General features: G+C 38.0%; 2 protein-coding genes across 4 annotated transcripts in view; one reads left to right on the top strand and one right to left on the bottom strand.

The window, feature by feature from the left end:
- Positions 1-3566: 3566 nt before the first annotated feature.
- Positions 3567-7622, top strand: SLC25A4 (solute carrier family 25 member 4). The gene is made up of 4 exons (XM_019736077.2): positions 3567-3799; positions 5127-5613; positions 6150-6290; positions 7179-7622. The coding sequence occupies exons 1-4, from the start codon at positions 3689-3691 to the stop codon at positions 7334-7336; spliced, it is 897 nt and encodes a 298-aa protein (XP_019591636.1). The 5' UTR covers positions 3567-3688; the 3' UTR covers positions 7337-7622.
- Positions 7479-21878, bottom strand: part of CFAP97 (cilia and flagella associated protein 97) — a 31807-nt gene continuing 17407 nt past the window's right edge. For all 3 annotated transcript variants that reach the window (XM_019736073.2, XM_019736076.2, XM_019736074.2), the window contains 2 exons: positions 15202-15355; positions 7479-14074 (listed from right to left, as the gene is read on the bottom strand). In XM_019736073.2, the coding sequence (XP_019591632.2) occupies positions 13947-14074; positions 15202-15355 (282 nt within the window). In that variant the 3' untranslated portion in view covers positions 7479-13946. The remainder of the gene's footprint in view (positions 14075-15201; positions 15356-21878) is intronic.

The following is a 21878-nucleotide window of genomic DNA, read 5'->3' as shown; positions in this document are numbered from 1 at the left end:
TCTGTGGTTGGAATTCAGCAACTCATATGTGATCTTATATGATCAAAAAATAAATTTTCAGAACTCACTCCTCTTTGCTTAATGCAGACATTAACCATATGAACAAATAGTCGTAGTGTGTTCTAATTCCTTAGTTTTAAATGTACACCAACACACAGGCATTACATCATCACCACCATCAGCAAATCCTTAAGTGGTTTTCTCTCTTGGCCTTTTATTCGTTAACAGCTCCCATTCTCTATTCCCAATTCGGTAGAAAAGATTAATTCTTTAAAAACGTCCACTAAGTCCAAAGACTATTTCAATACTTTAGTCCCATTTCTACATAGCCCCCCACGCTCCCCACTCTTGAGGATATCATGCCACATTTGAAAGCAGAGTTTTCTCTCTTATCTCCTAGATGCCTTGTCCAGTCTCACCTTGGCAGACAGCCACTGAGTAATGGGATTGGTCCGTAGGCACATGTTCTGCTGAGCCCCATTCTTTCCCTGCCTGTGTAAATGATACTTGGATCTTGTGATCACAGGCTGCTCATGCTCCCAAGGGCATCTGAGGTCTCCTTTTTCTGAGAAAGTCCGTGGAGGGAGAGGACAGCGTATGAGATTTACATGGAAAACCTCTTGTCAAGGACTCCAGCTACAGCTCTCCCAGTGTGACAGGATAATCGGACAGAAGTCAAGCAGAAATATGATCTCTCCCGTTTAGTAAATATCAAAAATTCTGATTAGTAAAATTAAGTGTAACACCGATGATAACACTTCCTGAATTAATACATTAAGTTAGTATTTGATTTAATTTGAATGTCTGTTAACCATCTTCTGGTGATGTTTAAACAACTTGATAGTAAAAATAAATCCAGGCATATAAACAGACAAAACTTTTTATTTTGAAATGGTTGTAGAATCACATATAAGTTGTTCTTTTTAAAAGATCAATGATCAAATAAGTCATGGTATGGTGATTTCATAAATTAAAGCTATTATAAGAACGTAATATAAACCAGAATTAGTAATATATGACAAATAATGGAGAGAAGAAAATATCTACTTAAGAATTAGTGTTGGGATACCCAATAATGGAACGGAGAAAAATGAAATTGGATCATACCTCCTTACAATATACAATGTAGTGTTAGATTTTAAAAAATAACTACCAAAAGAAGTAGAAGAAAATAGATTATCTGTTAGGGAACATAGACAAATATATCCACAAAAGAGATACCTTTATGTCAGAACATGAAGTGTATCATAATATTATGGATCTGTTCATATTTAAATAAATAACACTGTTAGAACAATGCGGTAAAATAAATATCACAAGAAAATCAACAAAATGAAAAATACTCAACACATTTAGTGCCCCAAATATGTAAAAACTTGTTGTAAATATGGAGAAATGTCCTGCTTTCATGTTATATTTGTAAGTGGTCAGGGAAGATTAAAAATTTCCATAAAAGGAAAACCTTGTCAAAAGAAATTAAATCATATGCAACATATACAGTTTCATAGCAATTAGTGAGGTGCAAATTGGAACTCACAAAATGGCACAAATAACTAAAAGACGCCTTTTCAAAAAGCCAGTGTTGGGGGGGACCTGTGGGAAACCAGCCGACCTCCATTACTGATGGGCTCCACCTTTCTGAAGAGCAATTTCTCAACATGTAGGAGGAGCTAAGAAAACTTTCAAAACATTCAATCTATTCATTCCATTTGGGAATATATGAGTACAAAAGAAAAGGGGAGGGGAATGAAATTTGTGCAGAAGTATTTATACAGCAGCCTTATTTTTCATAATAAAAATAAGAAACATCTCTAATTCACAATTAAAAGGAAAATGATTAGACAACTCTATATTAACAGGATGGAATATAGTTACTATTATAATTAAAAAGGACTAATATGGGAATTCTGTTGATCCATGGAAATCTATATGTGAAGCTGTGATAAATAAAGCTGAACAAGTGACAAATATGCTGAACTGTAAGGTTCTTGGGGACTGAGCCATATCTTCCTTATATTGAATCCACAGGGCTAAACTTCATTCCTGGTACACAATCAGTGCTCAAGTGTTTATTGAGTGAATACATAAATGGTTTTCTGTTTATCCTGAATTCTTGACCTTCTGCTTTCTCTGACCTTGGAAAATTTGGACTTCGCTAGCTTTCACACTGCTCACCTGCATTTCTGAACTCGAGCCTGCCCCAACCTGATAAATGCATATACCCTTTGCAGTCCTGGCACCCAACTACTGACCTCTGCTCTACTGAAGTCTCCAGACCCGGGGAGACACACAGTTGCGGCTCAATAAACACCTAGCCTGATGTCTGCATTCATTGGCAAGCTTGCGAAAAAAATGAATACATTTTGTCAAATGCACAAAAGAACATTAACATGGGAAGAAAATTGAGTAGGGTAAAGAGTTTATAGTTAAAAACTAATTGTAATCGTTCTGGGGGAAGGAACAGCTGTATTTGACATCCTATATGTTTATATGAACTGCCCTAAAAAATATTAAGGATCAAAGCTCATAGTAATATATTTAAAAAAAAAAAAAAAACCAATTGCAATCAATTTGCTAGGACTAGATGGCATATGTCTTCCTAACCCCAAGTGCCTGTTAGTAAAGAGGCAAATACAGCCAAGGATTCGACCTTCTCTTAATATCCTGGTCGCCCAGCTACTCAGATGGAAAGGCCAACAGCAGTGACCCTCGAGAAGCTTCCAGCTGCCTGAGAACGTTCTGCCTAGAGTATGCGCTGAGATTCCGTTGAGAGTAAAGTGGCACATTAGGCCCTTAAGACGTGTCCTATAAGGCCCCTCTTCTTAGTGTCCTCAGGCTGTGTGTCATGGGGTGACAAGCTGGCCTAACAGAAAAGCAACACACAACAACTATTCACCTAGTGGCCCCCTACACTCAGCCTTTCCCGGTGCGACTGAGGTTCAGGCATATAAATACTTGATAGCAGAATGAATGATTGAAACGATTGAATGAAGAGAAGAAGGGATTCAGCAGGTTGCCAGATTGTATTAGGTAATCACAGCATCAAGTGGCCTTAGTATTTATTTTGGCGGATCTTAATTATTTGTGAGTGCAAACAACTCTGAAGAGGCCCAAAGAGGCAGCAAGCTGTGGTGAGGCACACAGTTCCAGGGAAGGAGAAAAAATAAGCCTGGAATCCCCTGGCCAGGAGCGGTCCCATGCAGGCCGGAGGTTAAAGACAGCCCTGCTTGAGGAGGCATCGGGTCCCACGTCTGCCCACAGGTCAGCCCCAGCCTAAGCCTTCTTGTGCTATAAATACAGCGGCCCACATGCTGCAGAGACATGGTGTTCCCTCTGCTCGTCGGGACAGATAACATGAATTTGCCCTTTAAACGTCCCAAGCTGAAGGCACAGCCCCCGGACCACCCCTGTCTCCCGGAAGCGCCTTCGCCCCCGTTGCCCTCTGCAGAGGAGGGGGACGACGAAGGGGTGTCCAAGCACCTGCCCAGCCAATGCGCACTGCGCACACGGCCCCGGGGTCCCTCCTCCTCTCGCGAGAGACCAGGAGGGGGATATAAGGAGGGCTGCGGGGCGAGGCAAGCGGCCCCTTCGCGTCGCGCAGGGAGGGAGACGGGGTGGCTGTGCCTGGCCGGGCGGTGGAGAGAGCGAGAGTGCGGCTCCCGGAGGCTGTGTGCGCCCGGCTGTCACCATGAGTGATCAAGCTTTGAGCTTCTTGAAGGACTTCCTGGCAGGTGGCATCGCCGCTGCCGTCTCCAAGACCGCGGTCGCCCCCATCGAGAGGGTCAAACTGCTGCTGCAGGTGGGGACTGCAGGGGCGCGGGCGCGGCGAGGGGGGTGGGCCGGGCAAGGCGCGCGGGGCACGGCGAGTCGCAGCCGCAAAGGGGAGCGGGCGGGCAGGCGGGCGATCCGCAGGAAATCTGCGCTAGGCCACAGGCCCGGCGCGCGCCCTACGCGAAGGGGAAGGTGCCCTCTGCGCAGACAGGTCCAGTGTCAGTAGCAGATTCTTGGTGTCGGGTGGCGGCCCGCGTCCGGGTGTCTATATATGGAAACCCACCAGGAGTGGGTTAGAGCCAGCCAGATCCTGAGCCTCGGACAGCACTGGCACTCCACTCAAGCCTGTTAGGTCGGCCTCACCTTTTGATTTTCAACGTCCTTTGCACCTTTTTATCTGCACCCACCTTTTACAATAAAACAAAATATTACATAAGGACTCGCTTATTGTGTCCCATGGGCTATGCTATGGGCTGACATATATAATTGATTTTTATATAACCTCTGTAAGATACCTATTGTCTCCCCAATTTTACAAACGAAGAAACAGGTTTTGAGAGATTAAGAAACAATTTTTGTCATAAACGCAGATATCTTTTCTTACTCGTACTGTCCCCAAAATCTTTTCCATCCCAGCCAGGTCTCTGAATGGCCCATCATCATCGTCGTCATCATCATCCCATCTACCTGTTTTTCTCCATTTGCCCAAAGACAAGGGCCCTTCAATGAGAATTGGGCCTCTTCAATTTGGGAGTCAAAATTATCAGTAACAAGAAAAACCCCAACAGATTGCTCACAACAGAAACAAACCCGTCAATAATTGATTACTTGGGTAATCTGCCTGAAAAATTCCAGGCTTTAATGCCTAGTGGATTTATTCTTTTTCTGCTAGAACATCTATATACTTCTCAGAGGTCCTGTTCTCCAGGGAGACTTAGAGACTGAGGAATCCTCATCTCCTGCCCATCATGTCTATTAAATCAGAGCAGGTGCCCATTGGGGCAGGGATCTGTAATCATCCTATGTCCCAACAAGCCCCTGGCATAGTTCTGGCACCGAGGGAAACTGCAATACATAAATGACTCTCTTCACAAAATTAAATCATCTTTTCTGTTTATTTGGCAGAACCTTTTCTCTCAAATGCCCTAATAACTTGAGGCAAAATTGGATTTGGGGGGGGGGGCTTGTTATCCAAGTAACTACCGTTTATTTACAATATGTTTCACTTCCCCATACATTTTTAAAAAGGAAACCAAGAAGTGCAATGTTCTCTTTCTCCTGTCCTCCTTCCCCCTCTGCCCTGCCCACCCTGTAACCCCCACCTCCGCTGCCATGCCTCCTCCCTCCCCACACAGGTCCAGCATGCCAGCAAACAGATCAGTGCTGAGAAGCAGTACAAAGGGATCATGGATTGTGTGGTGAGAATCCCCAAGGAGCAGGGCTTTCTCTCCTTCTGGAGGGGTAACCTGGCCAACGTCATCCGTTACTTCCCCACCCAAGCTCTCAACTTCGCCTTCAAGGACAAGTACAAGCAGATCTTCCTGGGGGGCGTGGACCGGCATAAGCAGTTCTGGCGCTACTTTGCTGGTAACCTGGCTTCTGGTGGGGCAGCTGGGGCCACCTCCCTCTGCTTTGTCTACCCGCTGGACTTTGCTAGGACCAGACTGGCTGCTGACGTGGGCAAGGGTGCCACCCAGCGTGAGTTCAGTGGTCTGGGTGACTGTCTCACCAAGATCTTCAAGTCTGATGGCCTGAAGGGTCTCTACCAGGGTTTCGCCGTCTCTGTCCAGGGTATCATTATCTACAGAGCTGCCTACTTCGGAGTCTATGACACTGCCAAGGGTGAGAGAAGGGCCCCGGGCTGTAGAGGGGGGAAGCGGAGGGCATGCACAGAGAGGATCCTGAGGGATCTGGAATTCATTCAGTCTTGGTTTTCCAATCTTGTTATATCAATGTTGTTGTTTTCCTAGCCCCTGGGCTAAACTGAGGCTTCTGAATGAGGAGGTGGCCTGGTGTGGATGTAGAGCTCGAGGACTGTCTTTGTCCTCTACTGAAATAAACTCTGGCCTTGAGTCATTCAGAGGTGAAGAAGGGAAGGGGCGGCCTCGCTCTCTCCCCACGGTTCTATCAGTTCCCGAGTGTAACCTGGAGCCACTTCGGCATGCCTTGTACACGGGGCAGAACTCGGGCTTCCCTGGGGCCAGAAGGCAGCCACCCCCTTTTGTGGCTGCCTGGTTATTTGTGAGGCACCCCACAAGGGGCAGCTTCTTCAGGGGGGAGGGAGGCATAGAGTTGGAGGTTCGGCAGCCTCTTCCCCACCCCCACCTGTTTTGGCTGAGCAAGCGCGGAGAGGAGTCACTTCTCACCTCTGCCCGCAGGGATGCTGCCTGACCCCAAGAATGTGCATATTATCGTCAGCTGGATGATCGCCCAGAGTGTGACGGCGGTCGCAGGCCTGGTGTCCTATCCCTTTGACACTGTCCGCCGTAGGATGATGATGCAGTCTGGCCGGAAAGGGGGTAAGCCTGGCCCCTACTGATCGCAGTCCTGTTTTCCTGCCCGAGAACACTACTCGGTGCTGTTTTCAGTCTTCACTGTTCTAATTGCTAAAATTATGTACTAAGAACTTAGGAAAGGAAGATTATAATTAAGCCCTCAACGTTCTCGATTATTTCTTTATAGAGTTTTGTTATCGAAGGGATAAGAACATCAAAAATGGGATAATTAGAGGTGAACTTGACTAGGTATCCAGCATGATGCAGGCCTCAGCCCTTTTCAAAACCTTAGAGCCTGGGTGCAGAAACAAGGGGAAAGAATTGAAGTAATTCACTGGTTTATTTAAAAATAATTCTTCTCTTATCTAGTAATTACAAGAGCAGGGAAGGGTGATGTAGCTGGATGAGAGACGGCCTGACGCAGTCTGTTGTGACAGAAAACATTTTGGCTGCCATATGTTGGAACATCCAATTGGATTTTTAAAGTCAGAAAGTCAAGTGTTATTAATTTCATGTTTTAGCCTAATAGTTGTACCTCTTTTATTTTAACTGTGTCATCTTGGGCAGTATAATCTGAGACCAGGCCTCATTTTTCTCATCCATACAAAAGGCACTACTACCCAATTTAACACTTCTGCTCCACTCTGCTCCCTCCTTTCACACTTTGACTGTCGGTGAATTAGCCGGTTAATTGCCCCAGTTCTTCCCTTGATTGAGTTAAAGAAGTAGGAATGACAGGAGACCTGTCTAACAGGTAGGGAAGGGGTATCTAGTTGAGTGTGCCAGAGAGCTGGGGCTTAAGGCCCAAGTGACTCATTTATAACACTGGGGACACTGTGTGCAGATGTCTGTCAGAGAAAAAGTCTCTTTCCTCTAAAATTATGGAGTCCTTACCAACATTTGTTTCCACAGCGGATATTATGTACACTGGGACAGTGGACTGCTGGAGGAAGATTGCGAAAGATGAAGGAGGCAAGGCTTTCTTTAAAGGTGCCTGGTCCAATGTATTGAGAGGCATGGGCGGCGCTTTTGTATTGGTGTTGTATGATGAGATCAAAAAATACGTCTAATGTAATTAAAACAAGTTCATTGGTTCCAGACCCATTGTGTGGTTTAATAGACTTTTCCTAGGGGAAGTAAAAAAGAAAGATATGGGATAAAACCAGACTGAAAGGAATACCTCAGGAAAAAAAAAAAATCCTTCACTGAGTGTTCATTAAACCACAGATGTATTTTGTATTTATTTTACATTTAAATTCCCACAGAAAATATAAAATAACGTTATCATACTTGTACAACTAACTGAAGAAGTGAAGAAAATAACTGAATGTGAAACCAATAAAGACCATTAATGCACGTTCTCTATTGAATTCTTATTAACTGCCAAATAGATTTAAACTCTCTCTCTTACCTCAGACCACGCTGCTGTAGGCTCACAAGTGCTAACATGGGTCATGGCTTCCATAATCTCACCTTATTTTATGCACTGTCACTCAGTCTCCAGGAATTCTGAGGTTCCGCTAAAAGCTTTAAATCATAGTTTCAAGAGTTTTGCATGATTAGGAAGTGCTCTGTATTACTACCATTAGAGAATTGTGATACTAGAATTTTATGACAAGTGGATTATTCATTGAAATCATCTAGCAAGCTACTATTTAATGATGGTTAGGGTCTGTGGAAGATACAGAAACCTGTCAAAAGACAGGAACCCATCCTGAAAGAAGCTTAAATGGGGGTAGGAGAGAGGAGTGAAATGGCGCTATTAGATAATGTAATGTTTAATATAATGAATCTTGGTTGAGTAGGGCTGCAAGCGGGAAGTTGCAATGAGGGAAGTGTCTGCAAATCATGGAAAATGTAGCTGAGAGGCTGAGGAACTGGAGAGTTTGAAAGCCTCTCAGGGAGAGAGTGACAAAAACAGGTATTCTTGGCCTGCCAAGGAAGGGGAGGGAGCCCTGGTAAACCTGTTTTGAATTGGGACCCCAAAGGGGGACACCCTAGCAGTAAGACAGAGGGAACCAGAAATAGTCTGGCCCTTGCAGTCACTGTCAATGCCTTACCTGGATTAAGGCAATTGGACGTTGTGGGCACCCCTCCCTCCTGCCAGAAGCAAAAATAACTCTTGTCTGGAAGAAAGTATCATCCAGAGCAAAAATCCACAAACTCTTTCTCTGAACGAGGAGACAGTGTTTGAGACTTTGTTGGCCAGATGATCTCTGATGCAACACAGCTCTTAGATAAGACAAATGAACGCGTGTGGCTGTGTTCCATGAAACTTTATGTACGAACACTGAAATGCGAATTTCATATGCTATTTACATGTCGCAAAATATTTTGATTTCAAAAACCCATTTAAAAAGGTAAAAGCCATATAAACAGGCACTGGGCTGCTGAATGTGGCCCATGGGTTGTAACTTGCTGCCCTTGATCTAGAGCTTCAAGTTTTTTCTGTAATTTTTCATGTAAACCAAAACCACAAATACAACTTTAAAACACATCCAATTAAAAATGTAATCTAAAGAACCCATGATTTAAGAAGTGGAAATCCTCATGGAAACTCAAAAATATTTTGAACTTAATGAAAATAAAAATACCATGTTATCAAATCTTGTAAAGAACAGCTAAAGCTATGCTAAAAGATTTATAGCCTTCGATGCACCTATTAGAAAAGAAGGCTGAAAATCTGTGAACTATACATCCATTTCAAGAACCTGGAAAAAATAACAGCAAATTAAACCCAAAGACTAAAGCTGAAAGTAAATAACTAAGGTAACAGTGGAATTAGCGAAAAAGACAATCAACAATGCCAGTGAACTGCATACTTAAGTGTGAAAAGTAAAATTTCTAGAATATAGCAGAATCGCTTCATGCTCTCAGGTAAATGAAAATTTCATAAAAGGCCCTTCACAAAAGATACCCCAATGGCCAATAAACATGAAAAAGTGTTCAATCTGATTATTAGAGAGAGTAGTACAGTTAAAATAATGAGATACCATTACACACCCACCCAAATGGTTAAACGTAAAAATGACACTAAACGTTAGGAGCTGGAGCAACAGGAACTAATACACGTCTGTGGGACAGTAAGTTAGTACACTCCCTCTGGAAAGCTCTGGCATTATCTACTAACTATGTGCCTTCTAAGACCCAGCAACTCCACTCCTAAGAAGATGCCCAACCAAAATACATACACAGGTATACAAGACATACCTACAAAAATCTTCGTATTATTACAGCACTATTTTTAACAGTCAAAACCTGGAAACCACCTGACATGCCCATCAACCACAGAATAAATAAATAATGGTGTGGTCCTATTAGTATACAGATATGAGAACAAACGGATTCCAGCTACAAGTAACAATAGGGAAGAATCTCATAAACATAATGATCAGGAAAAGCAGCCAGACAAAAGAATGTAATTCCATTCATATGACATTAAAACAACAACAACAAAAAACGGGCAAAACTACACTATGGTGTTAAAAGTTGAGATATAGGTGCCTCTTGGTGGCAAAGAAAGCAACGACAGAGGGAGCCCCAAGGGACATTATGAGTTCTGGGAATATTCTAGAGGTGACGCAGGTGTTTGTGAGCATATTAGTTGTACATCTGTGCCCTTTTCTGTATTTCTGTAATAAACAACAAAACCTATGAAATGTCATTTTCTTGTGGATATTCACCTAAAAGACCATGTCCATTTTTCACATTCCTCAAAATAATTCAAAATGAATACTTCTCAAATTAATGGTAGAATTAGGTTTTCGTAGTTAATATGCATAAACTACATGGGAAGCAGATATATTTGTTTATAATTCTGGATATTTTCTTCAAGAAATACAAAATTTCTCAGAATGAAATAAAACAAAGCATATTCCAAACATGGAGATCAGCTATAATCCCAATATATGAAATAAATGTGATGTGATTTTTTTTTTTTTTTGGTGAAGGCTATCATCATAATTACACATACTCTTAAAATTTAGAACCATCATTTTTAATCAGTTTTTGGTGACTATCCAAATTCTTTTACTATCTTGTAATGGCAAATGTGAAATTAGGTTCACAAGAAAAAAACCCTGTCTCTCATTACAGTAGAATAATGACGTTACCTCATAATGGATTAAAAAACAGTAACCAGAATTTTAAAATCTAAATTTTCTGCTGTACTATAATCGTATTTTTTGTAAGCACCCTTTAACTTCGTAGTTGAGAGCTCAAATAAACCAACCACTACAGGAACGACTCAGTGGTTTATTCTAACAGCATTGTTGTTAAACCCTCATCAAAAAGTTCCTGAACTGATGTTTTAGCAGCAAGTTTTAAAAAGAATACTTCTTGTCACTCATAATGCATATAATACATATGAAACGTTGGTGTAGACACTTGTAAACAACACTCCTTCGATTGATAAGAGTGTCCACTGTAGCATCACAACAATTTTATAGAACAAATTAGATAATGTGGTTTAAAGAGATGATGATAAAGAATGGAATTTGAAGCAAAGTCTTAAAACTCTATAAATAACTAATGCCCTCCTTCTAACTTCATTCTCACTTAGTCTTGTAAGGCACGTAAAAGTTATTATTCTAATTTTTAAAATGGGAATAAGACCATGCATTTGAGAGAGTCATAGGACCAAAACTCAAGTTTTCTTTAAGGCTTTTATTTCTTTCTTCACTACGCCAAGCTAGTTCTTCATGCCTGGAAACATATTACAATGGACTGAAAAATTTTTAAAGGATACTGATTTTTAAGTTTCTTACTGATGTTTATTCATGGAAATAAAGTAGCCAGTAGCATTAGGATGGTATACATCATTTATGGGTAAAGACTGGCATTTAGGATATTAAACATTTTATAAATTTAATTATCAAAATATAGTAACTTGTGTCTCCAACATTATATTAGGTCATAATACATTTTACAGTGTGCAGTGTTTCAGTCTGACGATGAGAAGCACACAGCCGTATCCATCACAATGACCTCTTTTTAAAGTTGTCTAAATATCCATTTTGGACATTTGGGTTAATGGGTTGAAAACAACTGCATTACACTATATTTATAAGCAAACCAGAAAACTTTTATTTGGAATAGGAGCTAAGAAAGCAGATTTTTATGAAGAGTGAAAAAAGTAAGCAAAGCACGAGACAATAGCTATCTCTTAGAAAATAATTTTGATAGTTCAAAATCTTTTATAGAACCTTATTAAAAAGGAGACATTAATTTAACATTTGACACATATGAAAATAACTCTCAATAAGAATCTTGCCTAACCATTTAGACCTTGGATTGGTATAATTTCTAGTTGCAGATGTAAATCTTCAAAGTATATATATTAAGGTACAAGTGAACCAAATATAAAGCAGTGCTAGATGATCCTTCACTTCTTTATGGTCTTGAAAATGGTAGAGTATACTTATGATTCCTTCATAAAAATGCCCCTTAAACCAGAACAACTTCAAAGTACCTTGACTTCTATGAGAGAATATCACATTTTTCAACTCCTATCCTTCCATTTATAATTATCATATATAAGTAATCATGACAACAGAACAGTATATTCTGCTTTGAAAAAATGACTATTGTTGCTGTTCCCAACTTTACTTAAAATTGAATCCCTGTTATCAGTAATACTTAGGTAAACCTCCCATCAACACAGTAAAAACTAAAGGCATTAAATTAGTATCTAAAATCAAAGTACAGCTTTATCTATGAAATTGTAATGTGTTGTACTTGATATATGGCAGCAGAGACCATAAAAATGTTTTCAGAGACTAAAGCCATATATATAATTTTTTTCCCTAACAACTTAAAAATCAATTAAAAAATATTGGCCAATCACTACTAGACAGATGTTCAAATGCTGAGTTTTAAATTCAGCATTATCTTTTCTCTCTTTAAAAATGGGTTGTTATACAAACATTAAAAGAGCAATACATTAGTACAGCTAACGTTTATATATAAAGCAGAACATTAAACGATGGGAAAACCTGTTCACCAGAACAGAGCATCAAATAACGACGAACAAACATTTATAGCCCAAAGAGAGAAGCAGAAAAATCTCAGAGTCAGGTTGTGTTCACATGAAATTTTTTTTTTTTCAGCCCCTCTGTTCCCACACTTCACATTCTATCCTAAACAAAATCTATCAATACAAACTAAGACCAAGAAATTATGAATTGATGTTTAGTAAAATGCGGTTTGGCTTTCTGCCAAAGGCGTTAAGAAAAGTAAGTTCAGCACACATGCTACAGAGCTTAAGTTAACTCAGAAAAATACAAATCTTATTGTGGCTAAAGATAAAAAATTTGTATTAAAAAAAGAAAGGCTTGGCATTTAATATGGAAACTTCCCACTACATACATCCTAAGGATATACGAAAAGGCCAGTAATGCAGAACAGTGATGACTAGCACAGCAGAGGCAACCGTGACTGAGATAGAGAGATACTTTGTTGCAAAAAATAAGAGCCTACAGATTGCCAGAAAAATATCCTAATTTCAAAAGTCAACTGTTATCACGCCCTGCTTATCATTACTAATGTCATTAAGATTACTAGGCCTTTAAAAGTGGGACTAGCAAAAATGATTACTTCCAGGATTCAACACGTAAGCCCAAACCAAGAAAATAAGCAGACATTTAAAGTAGCCTCAAAAATACGTTTTTCCCCCCTTTATCATTTACATTTTAGTTTTCTTTTTCAGCCCTTAAAAAACACTAGCTGGAATTTCTAAAGCTGTGAGACAATGTATTTCTTTCTTATTCATCTTCTCTCTTAATACAATGCTAAATATAACACAACTTGTTAACAGTATCACTTAAAACACTGTTCCGACATAAATCAGGATCTGCTTCTTGACTCTTCAAACTATTGCTGTTTTAAATACTTGTTTTTGCTTATGATGATCTGGTCCTTGGACGAACTATTCACAATGCAGTAGATTGGAAGGCCTACCTCATTTCGAAAGAAGCTTCTAAGCTGAATTTTCTAAAACAGTTTGAAATGGTTTGGAATGGTTGATTAAATTTTAAGATCTGACTCAGTGCACTTATGCAGAGGTAGGAGATACCTCTGGGGAATCACGATTGCCCCAGTACAAGCTTCTCTCAATCTGCTCATCAAATCTAAATCAGCTCCACCAATGAAAACAAATTTCAAGATTTAAGAAGGTGTAACTATCTGACAATCAAGTTATGAGTCATACCACCTAAATTCTGAAACAAACAGAAAACAAAGCCAGTCAAATTTAGGAGCTATGCTCATGGTTTAAAACTTGTAAGAAACGGAAACAACAACAAAACCATAAAACATAAAACAAGACCTATATAGTTAACATCTTGGGTCCAACATGCAGTGACACTATGACAGCTGTTTTTGCCAGCATGACAGCAGAATCAATTTCTACGCTGAGAAAATAAACATGCACATTACCATTTCTCTGTTAAATACATATACATCTCACATAAATACATCCTCATAGGAAACACTGATTGTCTTTTGGAAAACAATTTTGTACTGAACTGCAATAAATTGCAACTCACTGTTGTATACCTTAAAATTCTTAAAAGTTATTATAAATGTTTACACAGAGAATTATAGTAATACACAAGAGCACTTCAAGAACATACAAGAATTGGATGAACAATGTTTAAAGTAAAAATTTTTTATAAAAATGTTTTATAACCAAGCTGTACGGACATTAGAGGGTTTAGGTCTTAGCAACAGGCCACCAGATGTGTCAAAAACTGACCGCTCACTCTTACAACTGAGACCACTGGTAGCACTGGAGGTCCTGGAAGCTCCTCCTGAAAATACATGGAAAATAAGAAATAATTTGAATTATTTAAACTGAATATATAAATCATCATCTGATAAACTTCCTCTCCTAATTTTAAGTCCAGACTAAATTTTTCTTCTCTATCTCACATGTGTTTTTAATAGTCTAATTTAATTGTCAACCAGAAGTACACTTCAGAGTTCCCTGTGGAACATAAAAATATAATAACAAACATGCCCAGATTCTACACGAGGGGATTTTGATGCAATAGACTTCTGGTGGGAAAAAGGTGTTTTAGGAAATTTCTCAAATGATTAAAGTGAAAAAACAAAACAAAAAAACCTTTTATATAACCATTTATACATTTATTCAACAAATAATTGACCACATTCCAGACATCATACCAAGTATGAGTTATTGGAACAAGACCCTTAGTCACTACACTGAGGAAGTGATTCTTCTAGAACAAATGAGTGAATGGAATTACTAGTCATTTGATTGTTTTAAGACTCACTGAGCACTGGAAGTTGTGACATTATAAGTGGTTCCAACTTTCTTTTAGTATTGGCTTCTATTTTTTCTAGCTTAGCATGCACACATGAAGGAACGGCACAGACTTATGTAAAGGGAAAATGTGTGTGGCATGTCCTAGCACTATGTGGCCACTGTGCCTACATTCTCTGGTCGATGTGGGACTGGTCACAGATCAGGCATTAAGAAGGATTACATCTGATGACTACAGATTGCGAATTTCTGTTTTAGTTACTCAGTGAGGAAAACAAAGCACATACGAGGGCTGAAGATATTACCAATAATTCTTAACTGGCTAGGGGGAATGTTTCAGTAATTTTTAAACAGTATACCTATTCATTTCTTCTTTTAGGAAACATATTGAAATTAAGTGTCTCATTATCTAAGAAAACTACTGATATTTTCAATTGTTTTATCTCGTTTTCCTTCCTATGGTGCCATTACCTGCTGTAAATGAAACTTGAAATTAAGTGAATTAACAGAGAAAACAAAGCATACCAATGAAAAATGAAAATAGTAAAACTCATTTCAGAAGTGTTTTAACTCTACATAAGCACATAAGCTGTATTTTAAGAAAAGGATGAAAGATGCAAACAAGTACAAAATAATTTTGAATATGCTTACTTAATGAGCCATACTGGCCAAGAGTCGACCTCACTCGTACCGAGGAGGACGGTGCTGAGCTGAGATAACTCATGTTGCGATGATAGTCCATCAGTTGTTCTGAGCGTTTCATACCAACTGTTGGTTTCACAGATTCAAGCCTTTTCAATAAAGCCTTCATTTAAAGACAATCAATTTGAAATTGAATGTTAGATAAACAGCAAGTTTTTAAAAAGGCAAATAGTTTCTAAAACCTGAAATTCACGAATAAAGTAGAAAAGACTTTAAATCACTGTAGACATACTATGTGAAAATATATTTCAAATACCGTGTTTCCCCGAAAATAAGATCTAACTGGAAAATAAGCCCTAGCATGATTTTTCAGGAGGACATCCCCTGAACATAAGCTCTAATGCGTCTTTTGGAGCAAAAATTAATTTAAGACCCAGTCTTATTTTCGGGGAAACACGGTAATATACTTTTAGGAAAATGGAAGGGTTTTTACCTATCATATGATCTTAACAACCTATACAGGCACACCTCTCTTTTACATCAGGTTACAATCTTAGAAAAGGCGCTGTAAGTTGAAATATATTAAACCTGATTTTCTTATAGAAATGACATAATGGGAGTCATACTGCTAAGAGCCCAGAAATGACCATAAACCTATTGAAGATACCATAAATTCTACATATGGTCATAGAGCAGCGGCTTGTGACCTGTTTAGACTTTCCAGTAGCCTCCAGGGCAACTTGGACTTGAGGAAAGGCCAAGTGGGGGGGCTCTCAGGTCTCCCACTACTAATCTACCGGCCCAGCTAGGCTTTCTGAATTGTCTGTTTTGTATACTGAAGATTCTGCACAAAATTTAGTTTGGGGAAAAAAACAAAACAAAAAAAAAAACTTTGGATGCTAAGAGGTTTGAAAATCAACTACCATAGAATATAAGGCTTTTTAAAAGATATTAATACATAAACCAACTAGCCAAGGCAACATAATACCCAATAACACGGCATTTTCTTTAATTCGATTCAGTACCAGAGTCCAATATATAATGCTCCTAATTTTATTTTCTTTCTTCACAAATAAGAAGGTGGAAGAGTTTCTTTTTGATTTTCCCAGGATTGTTGAGAAAAGAGTATTTAAGTAGACCAGTGGATTGGGGAATGAATCCATGGTTGTATTTTATCACTTTCTTTATTGATGTAAACGTCCTCGGGTGAACTTTACCGGGAAAAAGGAAGCTGTTCTGCACCAAGATTCCCACTAAAAAATCAGCCTCGTGGGTTCTGTCATAGGACAAGGTTCTTCTGCACAATCTTTTTTCCTTCTTCCTTAATTTGGTTTCTTTTTATTGTTGTAAAATACACGTAACATAAAATTTACCATTTTAACCGTTTTTAAGCATATAGTTCAGTGGCAGTTAGTAGATTCACGTCATTGTGAACCATCTCCATCAAGCATTTCCAGAACTTTTCCTCAACTTAGCAGTTTGCTGTTAGCATTTTCACCCCCTGCCCTTCTATTCTGAGGTTCCATTGTCAGTGCTCCCGAGCAACCCTAGAGAAGGGATGGATGGTGCAAGGACATGTCAAAATAGTCAGGGGAAGAGCTGTTTAGAAAAGGGGGAGAAGGAAGGTGTTATAGAAATAAATGGAGCTGGGAGACAAATGGCAGAACACAGGAAAAAGGAGACCTGCCAGCTGAGAGAATGCAGCCTGCCATCCAGACTTTCTGCATGAAATGCCCATCCTCAGTCTGTAGCCTTCAAAGGCTAGAAAGAGTCACCTCCTCCAGGAAGTCTCACCCCGCTAGTGTCAGTGGTTCTCTCTGCTGAGCGGCGGGTTACGATTTAAACACGGTTCTACCTCTCAAGCCTATGGTCTTTCCATTATAACACAGCGTCCTCCTCTCTTTGTAGACAGAGAAGCTGTATCATTTAGGTGGAACACCTCCTAAGACTCTATCTTCTCTACCTACAGTTTGTAAATGCCATCAAGCTACGTAAGGTAGTGGAAGGAATATAAGGAAAAACATAAAAGACTGCCCTATCAGGCAATTTATAACTTAGCTGGGAAGACAATTCCACTGCATGCCTGACTAAGACATTCATAACTGAGTGCGGGACTTCCTATGTATCACATCATCAGTGCATTTTACTGGGAAGAGCAACATTTACTGTTTTATCTAATTACCCTATTTACTACCTATTGAGCTGTACAGGGTAGAATGGACGGAACAGAAAACTTGTTACTTTCAGTTCCCTACTAATTTTGCTTTTTTGCTGGTCGAAGTCTCAGTGTTTTTTAGATAAACTCCTAATTTCCTAAAATTTATTTGGTCAGATGTGGTTTTTTCTTTTTTAAATTTAAGAAAATTACAATGCATATTCATCAGATATAAAACATATAAACTAACATGACCAAAATCCATTTGGAAATAATTTGACAATAAGGCCAAAAGTAAACCCATTCTGTAGTCCTGATATGCCCCTTATCAAGTTCACATGCAGAAACTTGGAGAAATTAGTTATCCAAATCACATGGATCCATACTATGTATCAGTCTGTGTGTTAATTTAATAAGCTAAGCAAAAAGCTAAAGGAATGATTTTAGGTAGAAATAGCTCTTGCTTGTAAAAACAATATCAAAATATGGAGTACCGTTTAGAGTAAAAATCCTGAAGTCAAAAGTATATAATCTCAATCTAGTCATCAATTTAGTACTCCCGGGTAAAACTTAAAAATGTCGTTCAAAATGTTGTAACACCTGAAACAGAGTGATAAAAAATGTAAGCTGTCTAGTTAGAAACACCTGGATTTAAATCCTGGCTTTGTGTGACATTGGTCAAATGACTTAGTAGGGATATTAACAATGAAATAAGCTCAGAGTCAGTTTTGAGAACTAAGTGAGATAATGCATATGAATTGCTCAGAACAGTACCTGGCATATAGTAAGGATTTATTAAATATTAATGCTATCATTTGTATCATTTTCTAGTTGTTTAACATGCAGTAGTATTGTCTTCCCAGCTAAGTTATAAATTACATGACAGGGCAGTATTTTATATATTTTCTAATATTCTTTGCAATGTCTTAGACATCTTTGCAGATCATAGCAGACACTAAATATGTTAAATAAACTGAAAAATGATAAGATGGTTACTTATATTCCAAGTATGTTTTATAAAATCTTAGAATTGCAAATCAGATTCTAATAATAAATCCCAAAATAGTTTGTCTAAATATTTCTTTTTTATCTTGGAAGTATCATTCTTTTTGGAAAGAAAAATTAACCCAGCCTGAATCCTGTCTTCTGAGGTAGAAAGGTTAAAACAAATCAATGAATAAACAATGTGTTAATGATTTCTGCAGTTGTCAGCGAGGAGAGTTGCTTTATTGTTTCTAAGGTGATAAAGCAAAGACCCTGACGGACATTAGAGAGTAAGGTGTCCTATAGTTGGGGAAAATCAGAACTGCTCTCCGTATTTTCTATAGCTGGAGTCATAGTTAGTTATCATTAGCTGTATTTCTTCTATCGTCGGAGGCAACAGACAATAAGCAGAGAAGGAAAATCAGATGAGTGAACTGTAAATTATTTCAGATTTTACAACAGTACTTATTATTCAACAAATTAATACTCATAGCAGGTATGAGATTTGCTATAAATCTTCCTTTGTGACAATATATCATTCTCCCTTTAACAGTTTTAACATTCTAAGAGCTCTAAAATTAAGTCTTCTAGACCAGCACACAAAGAACAGAAGAGGGGGATTTTATTTTTCACTTAATGTTGTTAAGAACAGTTTGAAATTCCCTAATTTATATGGGCATTACTTGTATTTTAAAAATATTTTAACACAGAATTCTGAGTGGAAAGATTATGGTCTACTTTATTTTCTACTTATTTGTATTTCTCTGGATTTAAAATTGAAATAAATTAGCTCTATTTGAGCTCTAGGCTCTAATCCGGATATATTCCTACAGGAATCTTACTTCTCTCACCTTGCTTCAATTAGTCCCTCCCCCACATTCTTTCACAGCTCAGGAAACTGACATATATTTAAAAACTGAAATAATCTCATTTCTTTTAGAGGATAAAGTGAAACTATAAACTAAGCATCCTTATGGACTCCCTCTCCTTCTGCTAAGATTATTCTTGTGCTCTTTCATAAAAATATGATGCATATTATGTTCAAATGAAGATAAGATATGGTTTAACAAGAATATTTCAAAATTTATGAATTAAAAAATTAGTCCCATTTTTGGAAATAATGAAGTTCTAATATAATTGAGTCTATTCGTATGTAGCAAGCACTCCCTCTACTGGATAAAATTACTTTTTCTTTATTATTCCTTTGATTTATTTCCCTTGTGCACGAGAGGGAAAGGTATATTTGTGGATTGAAACAAATAATGAAGATCTCAAACATCACCAGAAAGACAGACCTATAGTTCAAAACAGTATGCTTTGAACTATAGATCAGGACTCAATTTTATACATCTTTGCTCTCCGTTTCTACCTTCTCTGCACAGCACTACTTCTTTGTCTTGAATCGTATCCGTTTAAACAGCCTCTGCATTGTTAAGATGCTAAGGTAACAGTCCTGGAACAGAAATGTTTTAGTCATCATGCCTGTTAAGCCATGTGAATTGGTCTCTATCACTGGAGACGGAGAAAATGAAGAAATGCAAATCATAAAAATTATAAAGTAATGGACCTTGCTTGTGCAGTACATCTGTCACAGAAATAACTATAAAGTGAGTCTGTGTGCACGTGTGCACTCATGCATGTGTGTTTTGACTATGAACAGATTAAAAAGTAGATCAGCACACACTTAAGAACTATTAGAGCCAATGTGGCTCTGAATAAGGGTTTGGTAGGTGGCTGATTATAAAATATATATACAAAAATCAATAGTTTACAAAAGTAAGCAGTTAGAAAATGTAATGAAAAATTTTCATGCACAACAGCATAAAAGTACATAGTTTTGAAGAAAACTACAAAACCTTACTAAGGTAGAGTATCAGAAGGCTTGAATAAGTGGGAAGACATACCATAGTTTAAACAGGAAGGTAATATTTTAAGAATGCCAGACACTCTGCAATTAAAATGTAAATTTAACACAATTCCAATGAAAATTTATAATAGATTGTTTTAAAAGAAAAGTAACCAGTCATTATGAAGAATAAATGCAAAGAAGAGCCAAGAAGTTTTAAAAAGGTACCGAATTAGCTTTATTTTGGTATAGAGAAGGAAGAGTTAAACATAAGTCAGGAACGAAGAGTTAACATAAATTGGGAAGACTGGCTTTGCTTACAATAACGTAACATTTCATAATAAATTATACTTTCCTGTTCAGTTTTAAGCTACTTTTTTCACTTCTGTATGAATTAGTTTGTGATTCAGAGCTGTACTCTCCAAGGCCACTAGCCACATATGGCTACAGAGCATTTGAAATGTGGGTAGTCCAAACTGAGATGTGCTCTAAGTGGAAAGTATTCAATAGATTTCAAAGATAATACCGACAAAGAAGAAAAGCAAAATATCATTTATTTTTAATATTGTTTACATGTTAAAATGTAGTATTTTGGATTTATTCAGTTAAATAAAATATTGTATCAGAATAACTTCACCTATTTCTTTTGACCTTTTTAATGCTACTAGAAAAATTTAAATTATACATGTGGCTCACATGTTTCTACTGTTCTTGAGTATAACAACTAAGACTTTACTATCAAATGGAGAAAAACATAGGTCACATATGCCAGTTACTGAGAATATAAGGTAAAAAGAATAAAATAGTGATAATTTTCTACTGTTTATTAAAATAGCTGAAATATACAATTGATTTGGGGAACAGTAAAAGCTATAAACAGAAGCTGTTAATAGTTTTCACCCTATTCGTATATACATATTAATGCTTTCAACTTTTCAAAAGTAAACCAATGTTTCTCAAACAAATAAACATAAAACTACAGTATGATCCAGCAATTCTACTCTTAGGTATACACCCACAGGAACCGAAAGCAGGGACTTGCATAGATACGAGTACGTCAGTGTTCACTAGCATTATTCTCAACAGCCAAAACGTGGAACCAACCCAAGTGTCCATCAACAGATGAATGGATAATCAAAATGTGGCACATACATATAACACATTATTCCACCATAAACAGGAATAAAACTCTTGTATAGGCTATAACATGGATAAACCCTGAAAACATTATGCTAAGTGAAATAAGCCAGACACAAAACGAAAAATACTGTGTTATTCCACCTAATGACAAAAAGTAGATTAGAGGTTACCAAGGGATAAGAAGAAGGCAGAATATAGAGTAATTGTTTAACGGGTATGGAGTTTCTGTATGGGGTGATGAAAAAAGTTTTGAAAATATAGTAGTGAGGTTGCACAATACTGTGAATGTAATTAATGCCACTGAATTGAACACTTAAACAGTTAAGATGGTAAATTTTGTTATATGTATGTTACTACAACTTTAAACAATTAACAACGTAATATACCACAACCCACTGAATGGTACACTTTAAATGGACATGGTATGTGAATTATATGTCAGAAAAGCTGTTAAAAAAGGTCACCCCAAAGCTAGCTAACCTAAATATAAGTCTGCCACCTGCTAGCTGTTTGACTTGAGGAAGTTTCTGTGTCCCATTCAGTGTCTCATTTTCTCCACCC

This window comes from Rhinolophus sinicus, linkage group LG04 (genome assembly GCF_036562045.2).
Source record: "Rhinolophus sinicus isolate RSC01 linkage group LG04, ASM3656204v1, whole genome shotgun sequence".
NCBI lineage: Eukaryota > Metazoa > Chordata > Mammalia > Chiroptera > Rhinolophidae > Rhinolophus > Rhinolophus sinicus.
The sequence above is the reverse complement of the archived record's forward strand: the minus strand, read 5'-3'. Positions and strand labels throughout refer to the sequence as shown.